The sequence below is a fragment of the Arctopsyche grandis genome, chromosome 5 (genome assembly GCF_051622035.1).
Source record: "Arctopsyche grandis isolate Sample6627 chromosome 5, ASM5162203v2, whole genome shotgun sequence".
Taxonomy (NCBI): domain Eukaryota; kingdom Metazoa; phylum Arthropoda; class Insecta; order Trichoptera; family Hydropsychidae; genus Arctopsyche; species Arctopsyche grandis.
Window position 1 is genome coordinate 5,802,178 of NC_135359.1, and position 13,157 is coordinate 5,815,334.

The following is a 13,157-nucleotide window of genomic DNA, read 5'->3' on the forward strand; positions in this document are numbered from 1 at the left end:
TATTTTATTATACCAATAAAAATAAATATTAACTTAGGAATCAAAAAGAAAATTTTGAAATTATATCCAATTCTATTCTTAAAAGTTATTACGAATAATTACATCAAATATTCCATCTACGACAAGCTAAATATTTCTCAACCTGTTTTACTTTTATACATGCCTAAGATTTCAGCTATTAATCTACACACTTTTCTATGTCATTATAATCTAAGAGTTGAAATCAGTCACACGTATGCTACAATTGATTGTGTATGAGAATTTCACCTTGAAAATTTGGACATGAAAATCCACTAGTCAATCACTATATTAGTACATTCAGTAAACGGACGATATCACACAAGATAATCGCGAATAAGGAATATCTGGCCCTCGAATTCTCATTAGTGTGATAGTTTGCGTGTTTAACTCTTGGTGGGTGGAATTTTCGAGTGCCAGATATTCTTATATATTATTGTGCGAAATATTCACCGAACTGTACTAACATATATATACAAGGCCGCGCCTAGGATTTCGGCCGCCTGTATGTAAACTTAAATCTTTAATTTTATCAGTATTTTTATAAATCATATTAATAATATATTTTTTTAAATGAAGTGCTTGCGAATAGTGCAGAAGTCTTTCCTTGTGAGAAAGTGTTGAAAATTTTTATCACAATAAAAATTAACCAGAATCCAAAACGTTTAGTTCTGAACAGGACAAGATGATAAGAGACTGAACGATTTAAGTTCATTCATGAAAATAGTGTTTTTACTCCTAATCCCACATATAGGACATTGTTCTTTCGATGACCAACCAATACTCAAAATCCTGGAATAAATACATCTGGCAGTGGCAATGATAATAGAACATGAAACACCTATGTAGCTCTATGCGGACCAAAACTATACCTGCTATCCCGACATTTCCCCAAATTATAATTCAGGTGTGTTAAAAGTTGTAATTTGCAACAGCAATCCACAAGTATACATAAAAACAACCAAAACGCATTTTAAAAAGTACGTCTTGTCTCGTATTTTTAAGGAATATAATTTTTTCGACTCATTTCTTTCAGCCGCCTTTATATTTCGGCCGCCTGTGTGCGTTGCACACATTTGTAAACATGGTAGGGCGCGGCACTGTATGTATATCACATCACCAAATATTATTAAAAGTCAAATTAATATGAATATTTTTATTTTATTTAAATTATGTATAATTTACAAAATAAGCAAACGTTAATTTACATTTGCATTACATCTGTAGATCCAGTTATTTGAGGTGTAATAACCCAATCGTCGTACATCCACTTAGGAAACACTCTCTTATACAAACTGAGTAAAATTGTATCTTGAGATTTCAATTGAGAATCGAACACACACTTCATATGACCATGAGTACCTACAAAAAAAAAAAATACAATATTAATAAAAATAAAAAAACAAAACAACATAAACAAGTATTGAAACCTACCGAGTGGTTCTTTGATGTGTCCCGACCGACCGTACTTAGTCCGCAATTTACAAGGCTTGAAATACAACACATCATCACGATTGAAGAACATGAACCTAATTACGGCAGATCGTTTATGCACCTATATTTAACATAAAAAATATTAGACCTCAAATACAAATAATGCAAATTATGAAAATGAAAATACAGCATACCTTCAAAGGATGACCTGACAATACAATTCGTTTGATTATAAGTCTGTCGGGATTGCACGAAAGTACGCAACCAGTGGCTATTAAATTGGTTGGTTTTTCATTTTTAATCTGAAAAAAATTCAATTTTTATATTAAATAACGTAATAAGATATAACTATTCATATAAAATGTATAAATTACCTGATAGCACAATATCGGTAGTGGATTGAATTGAATCGGCGCAAAGAATGTAGCGATACAAGTCGAAGCCGGTTGAAAGAATCGTTCATACTGTAAAATGATAATGTTAGCATAAGAATTTTACATTCTATACACTGCAAAATTTAATAGCAGATAACCGACCTTGTGTTTGCTTCCGTTAGTGTGCTGACTGAATATAGGCGAAACAATATATCGTCTGAACCCGGACTGCATAAGTAATCTTTCTTTACTTTTGATAGGCTCATTGCTTACGCCCGTCCGTTTCAACACAACATTTACAACGGACATTTTATGTTCATGAGGCAGTAATCCACAAAGAACCATGGCTCCCTTTGAAGTGTAGCTTTTAGAGGTTGTGTACGAAGTCCATGTGACTTTGGGAACTTTGACAATGAGCAATGTGACATACCATCCAGGCTGTAAACATTAAACGATGATTTTAATGACATTTATCGACCTACATATACCCATGTCTCGAAAATAAAACAAACCATTGCACCCGTTGCGTCTTCAGATTCCTTCAATACTCTCTTGCGAGTGTGGTCGAAATTTTTGAATTGAAATATACGTGCGTAATCCAAAGGGAGGTTTTCTTTTGTATCCCAAGCCGACGTTCTGTAAATAAACATTGATTGTAATCAAACATTACATTTACTTTACAAAAATTTCAATATTTTGCCGCCATACCTGAAGGATTCTAATCCTCTATATTTTTGGAACCTTTCTCTGGCAGGTACGTTGTCTGGAGTATCAATTTCATCAGGAAACATTTGATCGCTTCGAGCTGCTTTCATTTTTTCAAGCATATCATGCTCTTCTAATTCATCTACTGTTTGATCGTACTTATCGTCGGCAACCGCCACTTCGGATTCTACCACTGAACCAAAGTCGTCATCCTTATTTGGATCCTCCCCGTCAGAGTTTTCATCATCGCATGACATGAAATTGTCTTGATCCTGGTTAAATAAGATGGAAATTTGTATTCGATTACAAAAATGAAGACATAATAAAAATATAGGCAGTATAAAATACCTCATCACCACTGAAATCATCATCCGAATCATCATTTTCGTTGTCAGAGTCTACAATCCAAGTAGCTTGATAATCAGACATTCCTTTGGGGATTTTTTTAGTTTGTTTTGTCTAAAAAATAAAGCATACGTATGTAAGTACAGCATGATTAAACTAATTTATAAACAAAATAATGTTTTGGAACTATTCCTGTAAAAGTAGTGAATACAAAGTTGGAAAAACGATACAATATAAAGATTGATAAAACAGTCTTTATGATCTCTTGAAAAAATATAATTTACATGGTTTACAAGTTAGTGTGACGATATACATACAGATATATAATTTCGAAGCTATAATTTATGTAAAAAAATATACCTCAGCTTGAGCTTTTACGATTTCTTCTTCGTTGGGCCAAGTTTGTTCTGCATCCATAGGATCAGGAATATTTTCCGATAAGAGACTAACTTGTACAGAAGGATTTGCTGTTTCTAATACTTTAACTTCATTATCATTCATTTCGATATCTTTTGCATCGTTACTTCTGGAAAATAAAAATAATAAGTATTCAAATTTAAACTTTCTTTTTAATTTTAGTGTATATTAGAAAAAAATGTAATACCTATTTTTTTCCAATGGGTGAGGATCATTTGGTGAAAGTATATGAGACATTTGAAAATCTCCTAAATATGGTATATGTACTAAACCATTTACACTTAAAGGTGTTCCTTTCAAATAACCAGTAACTCTCAAAGTTCCCAAATCGCCTTCAGAACCAGGTATATATTCATAATGTTCTGCCAGCATGTAAGGTCGCTTTTCACGATAGTGCAAATACTTTCGTTTCTGATTACCGATACGTCTCAATAAGTTTAAAGCATCTGAATTTTTGTCTAATTGAAATATCTTTTCCTCTGGAAGCCATTTAGAGATAAGTTTTTGGACGTTTTGTTTTTCGTGTGTTCTCTTTTTGGGATTCAAACTTTCAATATCCATCACAGCTACAGTCGGCGAAGGTAAACCTTGTCCAATTGAAGAAGCTAATATTTTCTCACCCCAATCGTCTATAGGCGTATCTACAGCTGACGTCAAAAATAAAACGGAATCTGATACTTTTAATGCGTCTAGTGTTTCAAATTCGTTTTCTAATTCCGGACAGATGAAAGAAAATCTTTGTTTGAATAATGAAAGACTGAAAATAAGAAAAGCAATGAGAATATTTACATAACGAATAATTCAAAATGGCTTTGAAGAATTATGAAATACCTTATATGAGTGACACCATTCGGTGAAATAGTTTGCACAGCCTCATCGTGACATGTACTGAGCATTGCAATAGCAGTTTTACAGTCGAGTTGAGCATTCAGAGGAATGACACACGTAAGGAATGGTGCACTCTTTCCACTGCCGATACCTCTCTTTTTGGCGATGATATCTTCCCATTTAGTACGACGAAGTTGAACGGCTTGATGTCTCCGTTCATCTCGTCCTAATTGTACTCGACGTCTTTTAGAAACTGATTTAATACCAATTCTGCCTTGAATTCCGAAAAGAAATAAAAAAAGTCTATCAAATCATTGTCCTGATGTTTATAAATATTGATGATGAAGTGGTGGTAGAGGTTATGTGCACACGTGTTTACCTTTGTCGCTGAGCGTACGCGCCCGATGTCGACCACCTTTGTGTGATTTGTTGGTTTGTTTGAGAGCTCCCGGTCTGTGGGTTTGCATTCCTGCTCCTGCACCAGCTCCCGCTCCACCCTGCATCCCGACCATCACGAATGTCGCGCTCTTCTCAATTGACACATGTCATAACACATCGAAGTTTGGCCAAATAAATTTACGATTGATGAACTTTTAATTTTAGAACATACTTAATTTTCTACTCAAAACTAATAACAAAAAGGAATTATTTTTGGCAGGGGATTAAAATCAAAAAGCTCAGCCATGCGATGTCATCTAATTTTTATAACAATAGATTTCCAACAAAAAATTCTTACAATTCAATCTTCTTCTTTTTTATTCCTCTCCTCGTAGGAGGTTGGATATCATGATATATATCTTCTCTCTATCCATGGTTGCCATGCTTCGTACATTGTTCGGACTTCCATGTTGCTAATTTCATGATTGACCCGGAGATTCTTAGCACCTTCTGACCATCTAAGGCCTGCCGGGGACTGAGGGCAGAGGCTTTTGTCAATCATGATATTTACTTGGAACATTTAATGTGGTGGTTTTCCGTTGCCTTCCACATCGCAGTTACACAGCCGTACCGTTGATTCAATTCAATCACTAAATAAAAATAAATTCATTTTTTTTTCATACGTATTTACCAATTTTTAATAGTTTTGTATATGAAAACCATATATAATTTGACCAAAGCTTAAAAAAAGAGAAAAAAAGCCACACTTCAATGCAAAGTTCTGCGTTATTTTCAGGGTTTGGTGATAACTAGTCAAATGTGAACCGGTCACAGGACAACCGGTCACTCTAGATCGGTTACACGGGATCACCCGTCACACTAAAACTGGTCACACCCTAAAATCGGTCACGAGAAAACTGGTTGACCGATTTTAGGGTGTGACCAGTTTTCTCGTGACCAGTTTTAGTGTGACGGGTGATCACGTGTGACCGATCTAGAGCGACCAGTTGTCCTGTGACTGGTTCACATATGATTAGTAGTCCGTTTACCATTTTCAGCTTTATTTTTTTTTCATTTCCATTTTAAATAATCTTCATTCGCCGATATTATGCATTTGGAAGAAGGTTTTTCCAGACAGTTTTTTACAGTTACGTTAATCAGCTAAGCAAGTAATTATTGATTACCAAATATAATATATTTTTGGTATGACAATTACTTACAAATGTCTCGTATTTTTCAAAATGTTTGTCTAAAATATGACGAAAAAGTTTAAATGAGTGTATAAAAATCGAGATAGAAAAAATTTAGAAAATTTAATATGGGAAGATTAGTAAGGTGCCAGTTTACTATTTTTAAAATTTCCCTATCAACGTTGAGATAAATAAATGGGAATCAAGTGCCTTAAAATGAAAGGATTTTATTGAAAACACTGATTTAATTGAACATATTGTTGTGTAGAGGTGGGTTCAGGATCCAAATGAAAGGCCAAAGTCACTTCACAACATTTATTCAACAATTCGGGAGGTCCACACGAGATCACCGCTTGCTCTAGAATAATCTGATCTGCCATGTTTACTTCCTTTTAAAGAACAGGTTGCCCAGCATAGCATCCCCGATCCGTTGGCGTGTCTATTGTGTAGGCACCCGCACTCGCCCCGTTCTGTGAGAACTCAATTACTGAGTATCGTTAGCAAGGCCGCTCTAATGGGTGATTTGAGGGTGCTGTTCGAGCCAAAAGCCCACGTGGCCGTGTTTTTGGCTCTTACGGGCTGCGCGCTCTGCTGCCGACGCGCGCCACCTGTCAAACCAGACGCTCACGAGCTATCAACCAAGGCGGTTGATGGGGCTGGTCCACCCTTCCTGACCAGCCAGCGCTCTCATCCACAGCCCCGCCATCAAGGGGCAGAGGCGCCGAGCAACTCCCCGACTCGGCCATTCAAGCTCAATAAACGAAGTCGTAACTAAACTGACATTTCTAATTCCCCCACCCCGCACCGTTCCAGAACGTGCTCGACGAGAGAGAGGACGACGACCATCACACATAAACAGCCGCTGGTCATCTCCAAACAGACACATACACACATACAGCCCCTGCAGCTATTGAAACAGGTGCAGAAAGGGCGCCAAACTCCACGAAAGTAAAAATTATATCGACGATTTTCGTTAAACAAACGTTTCGTGTGCAAAAGTGTGGAAAAAAGCAGCGATGGCAAAAATGTAATGAACATTGACATGTGTACACGTTCAATAACTAATATCAGATAAAAATTAGATCGAAAGTAAAATTAAATTGTCAATAATTTAAGTCTTTATTGAGTTTCATCAGTTAATAGGTATATTCAGCCCTTTTTTTGAAAAACAAAGGTGCCGGAACTCACTTGTCGAGTTTTTTTATTGGAAAAGATTATACGCACCGCTTCCTCAATTACGGGGATTGCGACCAACTGGAACAGTTAATCGTTGACAATTTTAACTGTAGACTGCTGTTTTGTCTGCTGTTAGCTGCTTGAAAGAATTTTTATGTCATGTACATTGTTTTTTGTTTTTTAGATATTTTTTATGTTTGTAACGAACGTGTTTACGCAGGTATAACGGCTCTCACTATGGGAGGCCAGAGGGGCGTACAGGAACACGTTTATCGTTCTTCCAGGTGCGTTCGTTCCGTGGTGGTGGTCAAAGGGAACAGATTGACTGACCTGGGCTGTCGTGTATTTGTCGTAAGGTTCCTGGTCGGTGCTCTCGTCCAGATGGACGCAGCTATGGTGAAACTGGTCTATCTTATTAATAACCTCCCTAGTCATTAATAACCTCCCAAAAGTACTACGCAATGCTTCATGTCTCTTGTTTGCTGACGACGTTAAACTATTCTTTGCTGTTAAGGATGAGAGGCAAGCCTCTCTCCTTCAAGCTGATATTAACGCTGTTTTAGAGTTCAGTTCCAGTTTAGGTCTTGAACTGAATACTAGTAAATGTGCTATTATGAGTTATGGACGTGCAAATTCGCTCTATTGTCACGGATATTCCATTGGATCCGTATTGTTGAAGCGCGTGGAATCAATGGTCGACTTGGGTATCACTTTTGATCCTCAATTCACCTTTCACAACCACATCAAGACAATCGCTGACGTTTCCTTTCGTCGACTTGGATTTGTCTTGAGATATGCTAGATTATTCTCCAACCCCTTGTCTTCTCGCTTGCTTTTCAACTCGCTTGTTAGAAGTAAGCTAGAGTATAATGCAATTGTGTGGAATCCGCATGAAGCAAACTACTCTCTTATTATAGAAAAAGTGCAAAAAGCATTTCTTCGTTTTCTTTATAAGAAAGAGTATGGGTACTACCCATATCTCTATCCTACTCCTTTCCTTTTGGGCATGCTTGGGTATAATTCCCTTGAACTTCGGAGAAACTTCTCGTTAATTCGTTTCGTTCTCCAGCTATTGCGTGGTAATACGTCATGCCCGTTGTTGCTGGAACAGTTGGGACTTTATGTCCCTAATAATTATGTGCGTGGTAGACATCATCATTTAATGGTTGTACCTGCTGCTCGCACAGTTCTTTTTCGAATGGCTCCTATTCCAAGAGCTATTCGACTTCTCAATGAAATCGTTGCTGCTGTCCCTGAATGTGATATTTTCCACCTTGGGGAGCGTAGATTATCGGATATTATCTTAACATATTTATCTGGTAACCTGCGCTCATCATTACTTTCTTAATTTGAATGTGATGAATGTGTGGAATCTTAATCTACTCTCTTCCATTTGGGCCTCGCTGTGATTTTATTTTTTATTCATATTTTGTTTTATTTTATTTTATTTTTTCTTTCTCCTTTGTACATTTTTATATACTATTTTAATTTTGCTCAGTGTAAACAAAGAATGGGATTTATGGATTTTATTTTTAATTTTTACACTTTTGTTATTTTTTTTTCTCTCTGAATGATGTATTATTTTCCTTTTGTTACTTTTTTTTTATTATTTTATTTTACCGTGTTTTCTGCTTTTGCTTTTTTCCTTTATTTACAGTTTACTTGTTTTTATATCTTTTTCAAATGTAGGCCATTGTGGCGCATTAGGTTCTTCCTGTAATGCCACAATGGTCCAAAACTATTAAATAAATAAATCTTCCAGCGGCTGATGCTTCTAGGAACCTTCCGGAGCCGGTGGCTACCACGGAAAGTTTAACCCGCGCGTGGGTAGGAAGCTGCATGGAGAGACCGGAGACGGGAGCCGAGCTCTATACTGCCTCGTGTGACGATCTGGTTGGAGCTCAGGGGAGGGAGTGATGAATCATCACTGATGATACTCAACCGTCCCGCGGCTCAGCAACATCAAACAAGATGGCGAACTCTCCGTGCTTCGCGAGAGTTGCTGGGGGCATCTGGTCCCTTGACGATCGGAGTGCGAGAGACTGGCTCTTGTCTGCGTTCCCGCTTTAGGAGAACGCGTTAGGAGTGCGCTGCCAACTGACGGGACGATTGGAAGGACGTCACGTTACATGTTTAATATGTTTCTAGATCTGTTAAAAGTACACTTGTCGCTTTGGATGAAATTTGTTAGACGAGTGTACATACACGATTAATTGAAAATATTCAAATTATATTATATAGAATATTTGTTTGAAACATAAAAAATGCTGAGACAAAAAGATGCCGGAATGCCGTTTCACCGCGTTACATTGCAAAAAAATCCCTGGTATATTACTTTAAGATATAATTATGGGGGATGAACGAATGAGACGACTGGCATGTTAATGCACGTGTTTATTATATGACAGCTGAAGACAGAGTGGGTAGTGGCTCTCCGAACCCAGCCGGGCTGGTCCCCACTCGCAGGAAGGCAACCAAACTCGACCATGTCGTATAAGCGAGCCGCCACATAATCATATATATAAAGACGGTAATCTGTGTGTGTGTGTGTGTGTGTGTGTGTGTGTGTGTGTGTGTGTGTGTGTGTCCTAACTCTCGCCGAACATAATGAACGAATCGATAAAAATCGATTAATTCATTTTTCGACGAGACGACTTTGTCGCGACTCGAACCGATCACCCCAAATAGCCTGAATATGGGTCTAAATTGAGCTAATGGTCTCGGACATCACGCCAAATCCAATTTTTCATTTCGCCTTTTTTTTTTAAACATTAATTGAAATATTCCTTGTCGCCATATAAAAATACGTAATTTTAATAATTTCATTTAGCGAGGTTTTGAACCATTTTTTTTTCTTTTCATATAAAACAATTAAATATATATTTTTAATTGAAATTATTGAAATTAATTTATATTTTAGCGATATTTGAAAAATAAAATTAATTCCAAATCACGGAATCGAACTAAGGCCCCCTCGCCCAGAACAGGTCGCTAGCCATTAGACTACAGCCTCGACAGAAAAAAACGCTCTAAAATTACTTAATATTCGATTATCCTATTGAAGTATGGGGAACCAATCATTCGCGTATCTTCGGCTTTCGTCGACAATCTTTTTCGATTTTCGATTTCTTATGATCAACCATCAACCAGTATGGGGAAGAATTTTTTTTTTTTTCATATTTTTCATTTTTTTCATATTTTTATTATTTTCAGTTTTTTCATTTTTTTCAAATTTTTCATCTTTTTCATTATTTCCATTTTTTTCATTATTTTCAGTTTTTTCATTTTTTTTTTCATTTTTTTCATATTTTTCATTTTTTTCATTATTTTCATATTTTTCATTTTTTTCATAATTTTCATTTTTTTGTGCCTTTGTCTTTCCGAAACCAGTCGATTCCATATCTTTAACTTTATTTTTAGTCGAGTTTCAATTTCTTTTCGAAACCACCCGTTGAAATCAACGGGCCCTACACTAGTATAAATATAATTACGAAAGGCCTTCAATTTTGAATAATAAGTTGAAATTTTAGGAATAGATCGTATAAGAGGCGCACAACAATATACCCATAAAAAATATATATACATACAGTGGCGGACTGGCCATACAAGCGTACATGCCCGATGGCACGTGTGTAAAAATTTATAGGATATTGCACTTTGGGACTTAGAGTTTGGGTATTTCAACAAAACAAATTTCTTACGATATACAAAAACAACTAATACCTGCTTTAACAGCCCAAGGATCGGTTAACTTTTTTTATTAGACTCGAAATGTAAGTTTCAACATTTGCGTGGGCCCCTTTACCGGGCCCATTTCCAACCTAAAGATTATGCATATACCAATACCTATCTAACAACTACCTACTGAAATTAAAATGGGAATAAACAAATTTCCGTGAATCATATAAACTGAATTGCTTAAAACAATTTTGATAGGACGATTCATCATCAACCAGCGATTTAAATTTACTTCATACATACTTTTAAAATAACATTTGATATAGTAAGATTTAAATACACAATTTTAAACAGTTTCCGAATATAAAATCTATTCCTAATCTAGACACATCCATGTATATAGAAACATAGGATAGGGGCCCCCTCCCCAAAATCCCGATTTTCGATTAACATTAATTGAAAATATTATGCACTTTTTGTTTTCAGGGACGTAATTTGGGGGGGCACTCGCCCCCCCTAAATTAAGGAATAGTGTGAATTTAGAAAATATTATGCATTTAATGATTAATGAGATACTATGGATCTATGAATGATGCGTTTATTTCTTATGTATGTTACTTTTGGGTAACTAATAAAATAATCGCTGCTATGTGCTTTGAAAAAAAAAGATTTTATTATATTGAAGCAAGTATATTTTGGTTTTTAAGTGGTATGCCTTGGGTAACATTCTTAGAAATTGTTTATCCCATGGAGCGAATCGTTAGAAAGGTCCCCTTTACTTTATTTTGTCTCAAAAACAGATGTGTATCGTTTATCGATACATTTTGATGGTCTATTTTTGCTAACCATGTGAAGATTTTTGGAAAAAAATTTTCGTCTGCGGCGCTTTTTTGATTTTTTACATAATATTTTTTTATAATAATTTTTTCAAAAATAAGCTTATTTTTTTCATATTTTATATTTTCCATTTTTATTCCGATACAAAAAAGATTTTTTGATTCAATTTAAAAAAAAAATCGTCTCTAATTGTTTTCTACCGAAAGTAAAAGCCGCTTCTATGCCGCATTCTTTTATGATGCATTCTATTTACCTAGGACAAGGATTAAAACGAAATATACAATGTAATTTATGTATCTATTTTGCGTTTGCCATTTTTCTTGTACCTAAATTTGTTTATTCCCATTTTTGAAAATCTAATTTATTTTTTGCACTTGATTTTTAGCGTGATGGAAAGAAGAAAATTTTGTTATATGGGGGGGGGGGACAATTTTTTTTAACCCTGGGTGGGCCCCCCTTTGACTCCTGGCATGCACTGATTTCAGTCCCAGTCTGCCACTGTATACATATATATTCTGATGATAAACGAGGTGATCGACAATCTTTGATTTTTATTATTTTTTGGGGGGGTGCAAATTTTGGATTTGCACCCGGTCGCCAACTACCCTTAGAGCGGCCCTGATCGTCAGTCTAATCCAGGGTTTCTATTGTTTACCCAGACAGTGGACACTCTCTTCCATGTTCCTGCGTTACAATATTAATTCACAAATAAACTTACCGATGGAGTTTTTGGGTGCCAGACGTTCCGTGATCGAGATATTAGTGACTTGCACGAGATCACTTTTTACGAAATAATCACCGAACCGTATTTTTATATCACACTTGATAAACTGATTTTTTATTTCAACAAACAGAATATAAAAAAAAAATCAGAGCAATGAAGAAAAGTATAAATGTCAAAAATGAGTGTAAATGACTGCTGCATTTCTTAATTTTTTATTGAAAGTCCGTCATTACTAAAAGTAATCGAATATCTGTATATATTTGAAACTTTTTTAACATGCGAGGAATCATAAGAATGAAATTCTACACGTGTCACAATTCAAGCATATCCAACATACACAATATACGCCAGTATACGCATCTACTCCAAGCAGGTTACTCAATTATTCCAAAGAAGTTAGGCAACTTATTTACACTACACTCCTTCACTAAAATTTGTATTTATCAAAAAATAAACAACTTTGTCCCAATTCAACTGAATTTTTTATTGAATCCAGAACCTTTCCAGTACACAAATATCTTCTTCTCGCAACTGGCAGCAGAATATATGCATATGGATATGGTTCGATGATCATTGGTCACAAAATTCACTAAAATCTCCATAATGGAACATCTGGCAGCCGAAAAGTCCATCATACTAACAATAATTATCATATCGACCATTAACGACCGAGCCAGCAGCGTGGCTCGGTCGTTAAGCTTCTGCTTAACACTGAGAGGCGCCGAGTTCGATCCCTTGAGCTGACCTCGATTGAAAAGAATTTTTCTGAGTATATCTGTAATGCTGCTGGTCAGACCAGGATTTGTGACTCCTGGTTGATCGTTTCCTATCAGAGTTTGCCAATTTTCTCTGATTTCATTGTTGAAACGATTCCCGATTAAAAATTGGCTAAAAATCCTTCCTACCCACTATTTGAGTATGATTAATGTAAATATTACAATAAAAATGTATGTACAATTCATAGATGTCTCGTTAATTGTCGAGTTTAAGTCAGTGTCTCGTAATTTAGCGACTTATATAATAAAAAAATGCTGTATTGTTTGTAATTTGGCC

At 35.8% G+C, this 13,157-nt stretch overlaps 1 protein-coding gene and 1 long non-coding RNA gene across 2 annotated transcripts in view; both read right to left on the reverse strand.

Annotated features, from left to right (window-relative positions):
• Positions 1-13,157, reverse strand: part of LOC143912468 (uncharacterized) — a 258,387-nt gene that overhangs the window by 21,187 nt on the left and 224,043 nt on the right. The window lies entirely within an intron of this gene.
• Tsr1 (Tsr1 ribosome assembly factor) lies at positions 1,162-4,705 on the reverse strand. The gene is made up of 12 exons (XM_077431749.1): positions 4,501-4,705; positions 4,125-4,395; positions 3,481-4,050; positions 3,237-3,402; positions 2,880-2,990; positions 2,535-2,803; positions 2,339-2,462; positions 1,989-2,264; positions 1,827-1,916; positions 1,647-1,754; positions 1,453-1,573; positions 1,162-1,380 (listed from the first exon to the last, which is right to left on the reverse strand). The coding sequence occupies exons 1-12, from the start codon at positions 4,631-4,633 to the stop codon at positions 1,223-1,225; spliced, it is 2,397 nt and encodes a 798-aa protein (XP_077287875.1). The 5' UTR covers positions 4,634-4,705; the 3' UTR covers positions 1,162-1,222.

Coding starts and splice junctions, on each gene's coding strand:
- Tsr1 (XM_077431749.1), bottom strand. CDS start 4,633: ATGGTCGGGATGCAGGGTGGAGCGGGAGCTGGTGCAGGAGCAGGAATG. Junction 3,403..3,480: donor CACCCATTGGAAAAAAATAG/GTATTACATTTT, acceptor TTTATTTTCCAG/AAGTAACGATGCAAAAGATA. Junction 2,804..2,879: donor ATGATTTCAGTGGTGATGAG/GTATTTTATACT, acceptor TTATTTAACCAG/GATCAAGACAATTTCATGTC.